General features: G+C 52.7%; 2 protein-coding genes across 4 annotated transcripts; one reads left to right on the top strand and one right to left on the bottom strand.

Annotated features, from left to right (window-relative positions):
- On the top strand, nucleotides 956-4,995 carry APH1A (aph-1 homolog A, gamma-secretase subunit). The gene is made up of 7 exons (XM_005677684.3): nucleotides 956-1,468; nucleotides 2,266-2,436; nucleotides 2,608-2,681; nucleotides 2,918-3,040; nucleotides 3,194-3,321; nucleotides 3,729-3,852; nucleotides 4,197-4,995. The coding sequence occupies exons 1-7, from the start codon at nucleotides 1,356-1,358 to the stop codon at nucleotides 4,259-4,261; spliced, it is 798 nt and encodes a 265-aa protein (XP_005677741.1). The 5' UTR covers nucleotides 956-1,355; the 3' UTR covers nucleotides 4,262-4,995.
- On the bottom strand, nucleotides 5,283-12,462 carry CA14 (carbonic anhydrase 14). Of its 3 annotated transcripts, XM_013962448.2 has the most exons (12): nucleotides 11,910-12,442; nucleotides 11,577-11,606; nucleotides 9,409-9,429; nucleotides 8,284-8,463; nucleotides 7,490-7,632; nucleotides 7,170-7,265; nucleotides 6,909-6,975; nucleotides 6,572-6,729; nucleotides 6,347-6,467; nucleotides 6,098-6,118; nucleotides 5,895-5,979; nucleotides 5,283-5,772 (listed from the first exon to the last, which is right to left on the bottom strand). In XM_013962448.2, the coding sequence occupies exons 1-12, from the start codon at nucleotides 12,046-12,048 to the stop codon at nucleotides 5,709-5,711; spliced, it is 1,125 nt and encodes a 374-aa protein (XP_013817902.1). In that variant the 5' UTR covers nucleotides 12,049-12,442; the 3' UTR covers nucleotides 5,283-5,708. The 3 variants fall into 3 exon arrangements, with proteins under 3 accessions (XP_013817902.1, XP_005677740.1, XP_013817901.1); XM_005677683.3 differs by having other exon boundaries at nucleotides 11,577-12,462; XM_013962447.2 differs by having other exon boundaries at nucleotides 5,435-5,801; nucleotides 11,577-12,456.

Below are 12,890 nucleotides of genomic sequence, written 5' to 3'. Positions count from 1 at the left end.
AGAAGCAAAACAATATAGAGTCTTGAGCACCAACCAGGATGTTCTCATATAATTCTATATAATCTACTCCTTCAGCTGCTTTCCAGAATTTTCCAGAAAAAATGTAAAACTCTTATGTGGATATACATCTATGCATTGCCATAAATCATTTCCAGAAGGAAAGGAAGCCTGGCTCTCTTTGAACAATTTTTATAGTGTTTGGGGGTACTTTGATAACTTTCTCAAAAGCAATGTTCCAGTTTTCCTCACCTTCCCATCCTGGCACTCTTTTGCCAAAATATCCTTCCTAAGGACTAACCCTACCCCCATCCAAATGAAGTACAGTACCCTCTTACATTTTAACTTTCTTTCTCTCTAAAATGTATCCCTTGTGCCTTCCCTTCCCCCAGTCTGAGGAAAAGACACCACTGATATTCATTTTCAGAAAATAAATAGAGGAAGTATGACATAAAGGGAACTGAGTAACTTTGGTGGTGTGGGGGGAGGGGGATAGTTTTCCTTCAACTCCACAGCTATAATTGCTTTTTACAAACAGCTTTAACTCCCAATTCTAACTCAAAATCCCCTCTAACCTACCTAACATTGCTATCCAGGCTCCTTTTCTTTCTTTCTTATTCGCTTGTCATAACAGATGAAAGCTTCATTAGCGACACCGTATTGTATTTTTCCTACACTAGCCTGTTCAAAGCACACCTACTTTTAAGTGTAACCTTCATTTCTTGGGCAGTATCTCCAGTTCATTTCCTCTCATTCAAGTAAGAACAATACCCGTCCCTATCTCCCGGCACCCTCTATCCTGTGATTTCATTGTATTTTTTCTTTAGTTTCTAACAGGATCTTCCCCCTCTGCAGCTCTTCAAGAAAAGGTAGGATTGCTACCACCCTGCCCCATAAAATAACGAAAGGAAACAGCGACCAAAGCTGAACCGAACCGAACCAAGGAACCTGGGCCGGGCCCAGCCCACTGCTTTAACCGGCAGGAGCCACTCCCAGGTCCGAGGTCCAGCGCAAGGGAAGCTGGACTACAACTCCCAGCAGGTCGTGAAGCCACGCCCACCTCGGCAGCTCCGCCCCCACGGATTCTCCCTCCATTGGCCTCCAGGGGGTGGGGATTAGATGGGAGGTGGCCATGAGGCTGCAAAGGGGTTTGTTCCCTCCTCGGCTTCCGTAGAGGAAGTCGCGCGGACTAGTGTCTGGGGTTTCGATATCCCCGCCTTCGCCGGGGGTCCGGGGGTGACATTGCACCGCGCCCCTCACGGGGTCGCGTCGCCACCCCACGCGGACACCCTAGCTGGCGTGCTCCTCCCCTTCCCCTCTCTTGGCCGGGTCTCCACCCCGCCCCCAGCTGCCCAGCCATGGGGGCCGCAGTGTTTTTTGGATGCACTTTTGTCGCTTTCGGCCCGGCCTTTGCGCTTTTCTTGATCACTGTGGCTGGAGACCCGCTTCGCGTCATCATCTTGGTCGCCGGGTGAGTTAGGGGGTTGGGGAGACGCGGAAGGACGCCGAAGAGTGAGATCCGGGAGGAGCTTGAGGACCTGGGGCGAGCCTGGGAACCTGAGTCTTGCTCCTGCTCAGTGGTGTCCGATTCTTTTGCGACCCTATGGACTGTAGCCCGCCAGGCTCTTCTGTCCATGAGATTTTCCAGGCGAGAATACTGGAGTGGGTTGCCGTACTGAAGATCCTACTTCAGGGAATCTTCCCTACCCAGGGATGGAAACCGCGTCTCCTGAGTCTGCTGCATTAGCAGGCGGATTCTTTACCACTGAGCCACCTGGGGCGCTCCAAGGGAAGCCTGAGTAGGGGGAGACAAGTTGGAGGTGAAGATTGGGAAGGGTCGAGTCAGGGATCTGATTGATTTGCCCTTTCCCGCAGTTGGTTTCCGCCTTGCAGGGATCGCACAGATTCCTCCTATACTCCTCCCGGCGACGTCAGAGGCGGCCCAGGGCCAAGACTAGTGAAGGGGCTGTGCTGACCTCACCCGTCCCTACGGGAGTATCCAGGAATGGATACCTCGCCCTCTTGTGCTCCTACACTCTGGCTTTCATAGCTCTGCAGACCCTTTAATCAGATTTCTAAGCCTTCCCCTGCATTCAGATCTCTACAAACTCCCTTGGTGGAGACACCTATCCTATCTCCTCCCTGTCTCCCTGGCCATCCGGAAGTCTAAGTTCCGCTTTTTACGCTGCAGCCTTGATTGGTTTCCCTCTTTGATTTCTCAGGATGCCCTCTATCCTTGCTTGTCTGATTGCCCTTGTCTTTCCTCAGGGCGTTTTTCTGGCTGGTCTCCCTGCTCCTGGCCTCTGTGGTCTGGTTCATCTTGGTCCATGTGACCGACCGGTCAGATGCCCGGCTACAGTATGGCCTTCTGATATTTGGTGCTGCAGTCTCCGTCCTTCTACAGGAGGTGTTCCGCTTTGCCTACTACAAGCTGCTTAAGTAAGAAGATGGGATGGTCTGGAGGGGAGAAGGGCAGAGGACTGAACTATAAATGGGGCAGCCCTGGGTGGTGGTTTGGACGAGGAAGCACTAAGGGAAGACATTAGAGGGAAAGGAGATTCCTGCCCTCCCTCATGTTTCCCCTGTCCCACCCACCCCCCCACACCCCAGGAAGGCAGATGAAGGGTTAGCATCGCTGAGTGAGGACGGAAGATCACCCATCTCCATCCGCCAGATGGCCTATGGTGAGCCAAGGGAGAGGGACTGGAGGAGGGAGTTGGACACTCGTCTCTCCCAGGGAACCCTCTAAACGTCCACTTGTCCTAAGTGGCTTCTTGTTTTTCTTCACACCTGACTTCCAAGGCTAGGTTGCCTGGAGGGAGAGAAGGTGGGGGGGAAATTGTGCCTGGGAATGGGGAGGGATCACTGGCAGTCAGGCTATAGTGATCTCTGTCATTGATGAGACCCTCCCTCCCCCCAGTTTCTGGTCTTTCCTTCGGTATCATCAGTGGTGTCTTCTCTGTTATCAATATTTTGGCTGATGCACTTGGGCCAGGTGTGGTTGGGATCCATGGAGACTCACCCTATTACTTCTTGACTTCAGGTAAGGTCCACTTTCTTTCTTGTCGTCCTGCCCCATCCATCCCTTAGCCCTGATCTGATTTACTGGCCCTCCCTGGGAGACTTCTTTGGCTCAGCATCTCAGGAGGCTGGGAGAAGACGAGGGATGTATCTCATCCCCATCTCCCCCCTGCAGCCTTTCTGACAGCAGCCATTATCCTGCTCCATACCTTTTGGGGAGTTGTGTTCTTTGATGCCTGTGAGAGGAGACGGTACTGGGCTTTGGGCCTGGTGGTTGGGAGTCACCTACTGACATCGGGACTGGTGAGTTGGGGACAGGGGCCTGAGTTAGAGAGAAAAGAACTTAATGGTGAGTGGGATGGAGGGGAAATACATCCTCACTTCTTAACGTTTAAAAATCTGTGTTGAGAGGAGGCAGAAAGGTGAGTCTTGAGACGTCTCTCACCTCAGCGTCAATTATATATCCTGCTCTGGGGATTCTCTGGGGAGGAGTTTGAATGGATTAATCAAACCATAATGCAGATGGCCTGAGGTGAGCAGGAATAGCAGAAACGTTTGGGGGAGCTGAAAATCACAAGATACTTACTGGTGCTCTGAAGGACTGGGGGACTTGAGGGAGATCTCTGGGGAGGTTTGGGTCAAAGGCACAATGGGAATATAGGGATTAGAGGGAGAATCTAACTTCTTTTCTACTCTTCCCCCATCACCAGACATTCCTGAACCCCTGGTATGAGGCCAGCCTGCTGCCCATCTATGCAGTCACTATTTCCATGGGGCTCTGGGCCTTCACCACAGCTGGAGGGTCCTTCCGAAGTATCCAGCGCAGTCTCTCGTGTAAGGACTGACTACCTGGACCGATCGCCTGACAGATCCCACCTGCCTGCCCAGTGCCCATGACTGAGCCCAGCCCCAGCCCGGTCCATTGCCCAGCATTCTTTGTCTCCTCGTCGGTCTGTTCCACCACCTTCAGGGTCTTGCTTTGTCCACTCGTGTGTGACCTTTAGTCTCTAGGCTTTACCAGGAGCAGTCTGGGTTCAGCCAGTCAGTGACTGGCGGGTTTGAATCTGCACTTGTCCCCACCATCTGGGGACCCCCCTTCCCCTTGTTGTCCAGGACTCCCCATGTGTCAGTGCTCTGCCCTCACCCTGCCCAAGACTCACCCCCCTTCCCCTCTGCAGGCCGACGGCAGGAGGACAGTCGGGTGATGGTGTATTCTGCCCTGCGCATCCCACCCGAGGACTGAGGGAACCTTGGGGGGGACCCCTGGGCCTGGGGTGCCCTCCTGATCTCCTCGCCCTGTATTTCTCCATCTCCAGTTCTGGACAGTGCAGGTGGCCAAGAAAAGGGACCTAGTTTAGCCATTGCCGTGGAGATGAAGTCAATGGAGGTTCAAGGGTAGACGAGCTCTGAGTTTCCCAGTACCCCCTCCCCAGACTGGACATCTTGGTCTTTTTCTCAGGTCTGAGGGGAACTATTTTTGGTGTGATAAAGACCCCAAATTGCCTTTTTTTTTTTTGAGTGGGGGGAGGGAGGAGGTATGTTGGAATTCTTCTCCTAACCTCCTTGGACTGTATTTTCCCTCCTCAACTTGCTCCTTATGACTGGGCTTATACCTGCCCAGCTTTCCCCTTGGTCCCAGGCTTTGGGGGAAAGGAAGGAAGTGCATGTTTGGGAACTGGTATTACTGGAACTAATGTTTTAACCTCCTTGACCACCAGCATCCCTCCTCTCCCCAAGGTGAAGTGGAGGGTGCTGCGGGGAGCTGGCCCACTCCAGAGTTGCAGTGCTCCTGGAGGAGTCAGCCTACCATGACATCACAGGGAAGGAGGGCAGATTTTTTTCTAGTTTTTAATTGGGGTGTGTGGGGGCGGGGAGGTTTTCTATAAACTGTATCATTTTCTGCTGAGGGTGGTGTATCCCATCCTTTTAATCGAGGTGTTTGTGATTTTGACTAATAAAAAGGACTTTATAATTGTGGGGGAACTTGGCTTTAAAAGGAGGGGATAACGTGTTAATGAGGTTTCTGTCCTCTCATGGCTCTTTTCCAACCTCCTTTCTAACCTGGCAATTTCTGGTTCCCTCCAAGGATAGCTTCGATGCGAGGGCAGGGAATCTGAACTCATGTCAGAAACTCTGGGTTAAGCATCTTCCAGAAGTGGATCTCCCCTCCTCCAGGACTGGAGTCAAAGGAGTTACTCACCCATGCTTCCGTTTGCCCACCTATGCCATCTGAGGCATTAAGCAACACTCCCATTCTCAAGAGCTCCAGGAGTAAAACCAGACGTGGGGTCAGCAGCTTTAATTTCCAAATATATTGAGCAAAAGAAAAACCCAAAATAAACAGCAGCAACCCTTTTTCCTAAGGGGAGCTCTTACAGCTCTATCTAGGGACAGGGTTATAAAGATAAGGGGACGGGGGACTGTGGGCCACATCCCCCTACAGCTACACACAGTTGAGCCTCCGCATTGTCCCCGTAGGGCTGTCCTGATCTCCATGTTCTGAGAGGCTGAAGGTTCTGTTGTTCTTCCTTGAATGAAAGCCTGTCCGTACCGCTGTGTAGGGACTGTCTGGAAGAAAGAGGGGTGTTGGCCTACTCCTACAGTATTTTCTGGCCAGTTCCAGCGCCTCACTTGACAAGCGCCGTGACAGCCGAGCAAGTGGAAGGCATCTGAAGTGTCCAGGAAGGAGTCTATGCCTCGGTGGCTCGTGCTGAAGTGAAGACCACACTTTTCCGGTTTCTTAGTCTCTTCCTCCTGGAAGGGAGAATGGTTCGTGGAAATGCCTAGTGTCCGATGTGAAATAGATTAGAGGTGGACTAGGAGCATGCTTTTCGGGACAAAAGAAAGGACTGGAAGATTGGAGAGTAGGACCTCACCGGATCTTTCTAGCGATGAAATAAACAGCCAGCAGAAGGCAGAGACAGCCAACCAGGATTCCTACTCCCAAACTCAACATTTCACCTGGGAGAGAGATGGAGGGTGTCTGCCTAGGACTGACATAGATAGTGAGCCTTTCCCTAACCTGAGGAGCACCATACCCTCAACCCCACACCTCGTTACCTGGGAAAGACCATCTTACCTGTGGTATACGAGGGTCCCACTGCAAGGGAAGAAAACCTGGGTCAGCGAGACCAGATCCCCAGCCAGCTAGAAGCTGCCCTGTGCCAGCCCTGAGGGCTGGGCACACTGGGGCATGGTGGGTCCCAGTCCAAGCAAGGCCTGAGAATCCCTTCCCCCTTTAGCCTTCTTTTCCTTCCTAGGGGCATCCTAGTTCCTGCCATTGAATTCCCCAGTTTCACTTCCCCTTTTCCAGGCCCTGTACAGTCACCTTGGATGAAAGAAGCAAAGACCATCCGCTGATTGAGAGGCTGGGGGGCTCGGTAGTTCTGTACCAGTGGCTCAGAGGGCTCCTCCTCCGTGGAGAACAATGTCTCCCGAAGCCTTTCCAGCTGAGGAACAGAAGCATGGGACTCGGGGACAAGCAGCTTTTGCTTTGGGAAGTGGGGAAGGGTTTGAGGTTACAACTCTGCTGCCTCACCTCTCCACTGCTCACCTGTTCCGTGGAAATCTGGGCCCTTCGATGGAAGACTGTCCAGAGCACACTCTGGTAGCAGGGCGGAGTGGTAAGCGAGCCGTTGTAACGGAAGTACTGTGCCAGCAGCGGCGGGAGCAGCCCTCTCACATTGAAGGGAGGCACGGAGGTCTTCTGATCTGGGCAAGGACAGATTCGGGCTCATCTCCCTCACTGCACCCTTGCTTACCTAGACAGGATTCCTAGAAGCAAACACTTTGGTCCCTAACTCACTGCCTCATCCCAGGCCTCTCAGGCCTTGAGAAATTTCCCTGAAGTCTAATGTGACTTTGTCTTAAGATGGATTATTAGGGCTCACCTTTATGCTTGATTTCATGCAAGTGACTCAGAATGTGTTCATAAGCTGGATTCTTAGTCTCACCCACCTGGATGGGGAAGAAATGGGGGAGAGTGTTCAAGATGAGTCCATGTTAGAAGTCAGACATTTGTGTGTAGGATACATGGTCTAAATGGGTTGCTGACTTGTCTTGGGAGGATGACCAGCAACAGAAGGACAGAATAGGACTGTGGGATGCAGAGGGAGTGGAGGGGGCCCTCGGAGGGATTGGGGGCCACTGACCTCAATGAGGATGCCCAAGACAGCCAGGCCCTGAGGCCTCTGAGCAGCCTCACTCAGGCTTTCGTAGGACTCAGAGTCATAATGTACGATGTGGAGCTAAGGCAGAGGATAGGGAATTAAATCATTTGATGTTTCCCCACTACCCAGTCCCAAAGGCTTTGATCCTAGCCACCGCTGCCACCACCACCACCTCTTGGATGCAGGAAATCTGCCCCACAAAGCTTGCCCTTTCACCCCAAGCGTGACTGTTCTCAGTTTCCAGATCCCTGGCACCAACAGTGCCTACCACTACATCCTAATCCAGACCTTGCTCCTGGTACCTCTGCAGCTGTGGCTTTGCCGTTGATCAGGTGCTCTGACCCCCAGGGGGTTCCTTTCTGACCCCAGTGCAGGTGGAGCTGGGCAGCTACATATTTTCGGGGAAGTCCTTCCAGATACAGGGTAGAGGGCAGAGAGAGTTGTACTGTGAGGGAAAGAGAGCAAGTGGTTAGGGTTGGTGGAGTAATATGGATGCATTCCTACCCTCCCCTGCAGTTGCCACCACTTCTTGGGAAACTTGGCCAGCCTTTTCTGTCTCTCTGCACAGCACCCAGTTTTTCCCATGTTGTTCAGTGGCTAACTCATGTCCAACTCTTTGAGACCCTGTGGACTGCAGCATTCCAGGCTTCCCTGTCCTTCACTATCTCCTGGAGTTTGCTCAAATGCATGTCCATTGAGTCAGTGATGCCATTCAACCGTATCATCCTCTGTTCTTCCCATAGGACACTGCTTTTCTGTTTTTTGGTGGCACCCTGGGGCATTGGCATGCAGGATCTTAGTCCCCTAACTAGGAATTGAACCCGTGCCCCCTGCAGTGAGAGCTTGGAGTCTTAACCACTGGACCACTGGCTGAAAGTCCCAGCCACTGCTTCTCTAGTGAAGATCAAGGCAGTACTGTGATGCTCACCAACCCCTCGACCACCTTTGGCTACAGGAGCCTCATCCTCATTCTCTTGTCTCCAAATTTATAGATAAAACCTTCTGAGAATTTAGAAGTTAGGAGAATGCTTCTTCACCTCTGACTCCTAAGACTGGAACTGAAGCCTACATCTCCTTGGAGGCCAGGGCTTTTTACCTGTGTGGCCATTATTGTGCAGGTTCAAAGGCTCAGTGCCAGGCTGTTCATATCCATGGGGCTGCAGAGGTAGCAAGTCAGGGTCAAAAGTCACACTGTCTGTCTGGATATTGATGGGGGACTGGGCATTGCTTCCACACTCAGGGTAAGAGGCGGGCCAGTGGTCTTGACCATGTGGACCTGGTGGGGTTATCACAGACATTTGTCTTGCCCTCCAGCCCCAACCACCCTTCAGCAACCCTCCACCAAGTTATTTACCTACGTGGAGGCGGACATGCACTTCCCTCCACCCCATATGAAGCCCTCAGTTATGCGGGGCTGGGTGAGAGGGGAGTCCCTGCTGGACTCGCTGCAGCAGTTCCTTCCCATCGCCTATCCAGGGGCAGCGATGATTCCCCTGCTCTCCTGATGAATGGGAAGCAGTTGCCTTTACTTACTGGTTCTCTTGTTGGAGGATACAAGAGCTAATGAGAGGAAGAGGAGATGTGCAGAAAGTCCACAGAGCCAGAGAGGTGAATTTGAGTAAGGGCAGGAAAACTGGGAAAATTATTCTAGAGAGGTAGGGTCTCTGGGGAACGCCTATCAAGAGGTCTTAAGATTCACACCTGCTGACTTCCCATCATTGACTCCTTGCTCTTATGCTGGACGTTGCATTGACTCAGGGACTTGGTTAAGTTGAAAGGAATCTGGTTGCACCTCTGCCAGGGTCACATACTGTGCTGCTGGCCTCTCCCTCACCCCTGACCTCAGGTTCTGTGCCGGTTCCAGATTCAGGTGGGGGTAGGATCGATCAGGATAGAATGAGCAAGGAGGAGAACTGGCAGCTAAGCTCATGGCACCTTCCCCCACCCGCTTCCCTCTCCACTCCAGCTCCCTCACTCCCACAGAGAGTGATTGAGGACATAACTGGCTTTTCTGCTGAATCAGGGGGTGTGGGATTTGATGGTTAGAACAGGGTCTAAGAATCAATCTGAGCGAAAGCTGGGGCATGGGGAGTTGCGGAAGGCAGGAGCTAGGATGAAAAGCTAACAGAAACCTCCCCACCCACGTGGCATAAGTCTTCCCACCAGGTGAAGAGGTCCCAGTGAGGAAGGGGCGTTGGTAGGCCTGGGTTTCTGCTCTCACCCTCATACGTCCAGTGTTGACCTGCAAGGCAGAGTAACTTGAGTTACAGCCAGCACAGCCCGAGGCAGGGAGCTCCTCCACTTCCCCCCTCCCTTTCTTCTCCCTCCTTCCAGCACTTCCCAAAGGAAGCCCTGAAATTGGACACCGCAGTGGAAAGGTCGGGGGTCTATTTAAAATCACCAGCCAGGCTGTGCTTGTGCTCGCTGAGTAAAGGGGGAGGAGAATTGAAAAGAGATAAAGCCAGGAGACTAAAATTAACCTGGATCCAAATGTGCAAAATGCCCAACCCTCACTCTTCTCCAGCCTGTGCCAAGCCAGCCTAACATTTGGGCTGAGGTGAGGGTGTAGGCAGAGAGTTTGGAGGAAGGGGACTGGAACAAGGGGAGGGGCAAGAAGTTCAGAGTCGGGGCCATCTTGCTGAGAGGAGAGGGAGATTATTCCTTTGCTTTGAAGCTTTGTACGAACCCAGGCACTGAGCTGTAAATGAACAAACCCAGGCACTGAGCTGTAAATGAACATTTACGTTTCTCCTTCTTGTCCCAGTAACTCTAAAGCAAGTTTTCTCCATCACCAGGAACCTCTGCTCCCGAGGTTCCCAGATGACTAGGAGAGGTGGGAGTCAGGCAGGGTCTACTCTACGTGGAGGGTGGTGGGTGGGCACAGGCAGCCAGGCTGGCAGGGACAGGATGAAAGTAAAGCATTGTGTGTGGAAATGAGAGCTGCCAGCTGGGTCACATGCCAGGCTCTCATGCAGTCCTGTCTTCTGGATGGAAGGTCTGGGGTCTGCTGGTCCAGCCCTCACCCAGGACAAACTGCTTCAAGGGGAAAAGGAGGCCTTCCTGCAGGTTGTCTCTGCATTTTTCAAATTGCTAGAAACTTTGGAGAAAAATTCTAACTCTCCACCCCCTGCCGCCTGCCTCCTGCAACCTCTGCTCTCTTATTCCCTTAAATAAATCCCTTAGACTGCTAAGATATCCTTGATCTCATCACTGGGCTCTTCGACTGGCTCATCCCTCAGTTCACACAATTCTGAAAAGCAACCCAGAGGAAGGCTGGAGGCAGCCTTGCACTCACCAGCTCAATGGGACACCTCAACAACTCAAATCCCCTGGTTCAGGGCAGGCTAACAGCCTTGCCCTTTCCCTCCCACCAAATTCTCAACACACTGGTCTCACATCTCTTCCTCCTCTTTCCTGATTTTTTTCCTTTCTCCTCGGTGGAGATTTGCAGCTCTCCTTGACTAGGCGCCCCTCTGCCCAGTCATCTTTGCATTTTCCTCCTGCCCTCTAGACACCTCCCAACCCCGTTCTTCCAACACATCTTAATTCCACATCTGCTCTGTGCTGGATACTGTACTAGACACAGGGATCACAGAAATGAGTGGTAGGGGTCCTGGGGACATTCCTAGAACACCTCAGCCATTCCCCTGAGAGTACCTTTTCCTCTCCTGGGAGCTCCTGAAAGTCCTTTGTAAATCGTAAAAGGACTAACAATATGGACTATTATTCCTACTGCTTTCAGGAAAAACCGGGAAATTGGTCGCCCCATGGAATGGAGACTACTCCAGCACTCTTGCCTGGAGAATTCCATGGACAGAGGAGCCTGGTGGGCTACAGTCCGTAGGGTCACAAAGAGTCAGACACGACTGTAGTAGCTTAGCACACACACACCTAGAAAGGAGAGGGGACTTTGGCCATGAGGTTTGTAGTCAGGGATCGGGGGCTGAGTTTGGCAGGAGATGTAGGAATATTCCCCTGACCACCCCCTCCAAGAGTCCTCTATCCTTTCACTCCAGGTCTCTTTGGCTCCCTAATTGGATGAGTTTGTAAATAAAGAAGGCCGGGAGGGTAGCCTGGGACTAGGGCAGTGGGGAAAGAGCTCTGAACAGACTTTGTAGTCTGCAAATCGATTCTGCGGGAGGCGTGTGTACATATTCTGCCCCAGGCCAGTTTGCCCCCATCCCCACCCACAACAAAGCTGGAAAATCAAAGGGCAAAGAAGGACAGTGGTCTCCTCCTGAGTCCTCTCTGTTTCCCTCCATCCCTGAGCCTGAGCCTATTATTCTAGCCCCAAGGCTTGCTTCCTTTTACACTCTTCCTCCATTAAACATGCAAGGCAACATGTGTACATCAGCACAGACAGACACACAGACACCCAGATGTACCTACCCCCGTTGGCAGTCAGGATCCAAATCACCTCTAGCAGGAGGGTGAAGAACAACATGGTGTGGCAGGAAGGAGTGCAAGGTACTGGGGGTCTGGGGACTAGAGGACTAGGGCAGGGAGAGAGATGGGGGAGGAAGAGAGAGGGGGTAGGGAGAGAGGGGCGGGGTTGCGGGGGGAGGACAGGAGTTTCCCGGAGTTGAGTGTATTTGTCTTTCTCTCTTGCTGTCTTTGTGTCCCTGCGGGCTTCCAAGGGATTTGGTTTTCCGTGGGGGTACCGTGAGTTTCTGGTCCCAGGATAAATCTCACTGCTTCTCTTTCTGCCCTCTCTCTTTTTACCTTTCTTTGGAGTCTTCACTTGCTGGCCAGCTACTTCCAATTGCCTCCTGCTTTTAAGGTGGCTCTGGACGGGTGTACGTGGGGAGGGGGGGCTGCCTGGGTTGCTGGCGAACAGCTCCTTAAATAGCCGATTAAGCATGCAGGATGGCCCTGCTCAGAGTAGAGCGCGGCTGTGAAAACGGGAGCCCTGGCCCTGGCTCAGGAATCCAGCTGGGGTGAGCTCTTCCTTCCTCTGCTATCCACTGTGGAGAAAGGTGTCCCTGGGAATGGGCAGGAGCAGGAATGGAGGTTTTGGGGGTCCGATCCTTTGGGGTCGCATCCAGTTCCCCTCCAAGGGACTTTGGCTTCTCCTCTGAGGGGCCACTCCCTGGGTGTGGGACAGATAGTGGGAGGCCCCGTGCCCAAATCCCTGCAGAATGTGAGGTGCCCTGAAATAGGAAGAGTGCGGAGTTAAAAGGAGTCGGGGGACTCAGGGTGCAGCTGGAGGGTAGGAAGTCAAGGACTAAAACCTTGGTTGTGGAAAGTGAGGAAGAGAAGTGAGGCGGGCGAGGAGAGCTCGTTTGGAGCGCTCTTTCTCCTGCGCCTGTCACCACTCCCTTCCCACGGTGAGGCTGGGTCCACGTGCCTTTGTGGCCTGGGTGGGGGGTGGTTTTGTTTGCCGGATAAAGCCCATTTGTGTGCCCAGCGGGGGAGGGGCTGCAGCAGCACCATGAAGAGACAGCGGCTGCAACTGCCAGACCCAGCCACCTCCCTCCCCAGGGAACCCAGATCTAGGGCGGCTTTTGTCACTGAAGAGGACACAGACCCTGGGCACGGTGGCCAGGGCAGGAGGAAAGGCAGGGATACCTTAGAAACAGTCACTACCACCGTCAAAAAAAAAAAAAAAAAAAAAAGAAAAGGTGGACTCCAGGCTAAGAGAGGGGAGGGAGAGGAGAGACCATGTGATCCCATTGGAGTGGGAGAGGGGCCCAGGGTCTTCCC

This window comes from Capra hircus, chromosome 3, assembly GCF_001704415.2.
Source record: "Capra hircus breed San Clemente chromosome 3, ASM170441v1, whole genome shotgun sequence".
Lineage (NCBI taxonomy): Eukaryota > Metazoa > Chordata > Mammalia > Artiodactyla > Bovidae > Capra > Capra hircus.
This window is presented reverse-complemented; position numbering and strand designations above follow the sequence as displayed.

Coding starts and splice junctions, on each gene's coding strand:
- APH1A (XM_005677684.3), top strand. CDS start 1,356: ATGGGGGCCGCAGTGTTTTTTGGATGCACTTTTGTCGCTTTCGGCCCG. Junction 2,437..2,607: donor GCCTACTACAAGCTGCTTAA/GTAAGAAGATGG, acceptor CCCACACCCCAG/GAAGGCAGATGAAGGGTTAG. Junction 3,041..3,193: donor CTATTACTTCTTGACTTCAG/GTAAGGTCCACT, acceptor TCCCCCCTGCAG/CCTTTCTGACAGCAGCCATT.
- CA14 (XM_005677683.3), bottom strand. CDS start 12,048: ATGCTTAATCGGCTATTTAAGGAGCTGTTCGCCAGCAACCCAGGCAGC. Junction 7,633..8,283: donor GCACAATAATGGCCACACAG/GTAAAAAGCCCT, acceptor TTTCCCTCACAG/TACAACTCTCTCTGCCCTCT. Junction 7,266..7,489: donor GCAAAGCCACAGCTGCAGAG/GTACCAGGAGCA, acceptor CCTCTGCCTTAG/CTCCACATCGTACATTATGA.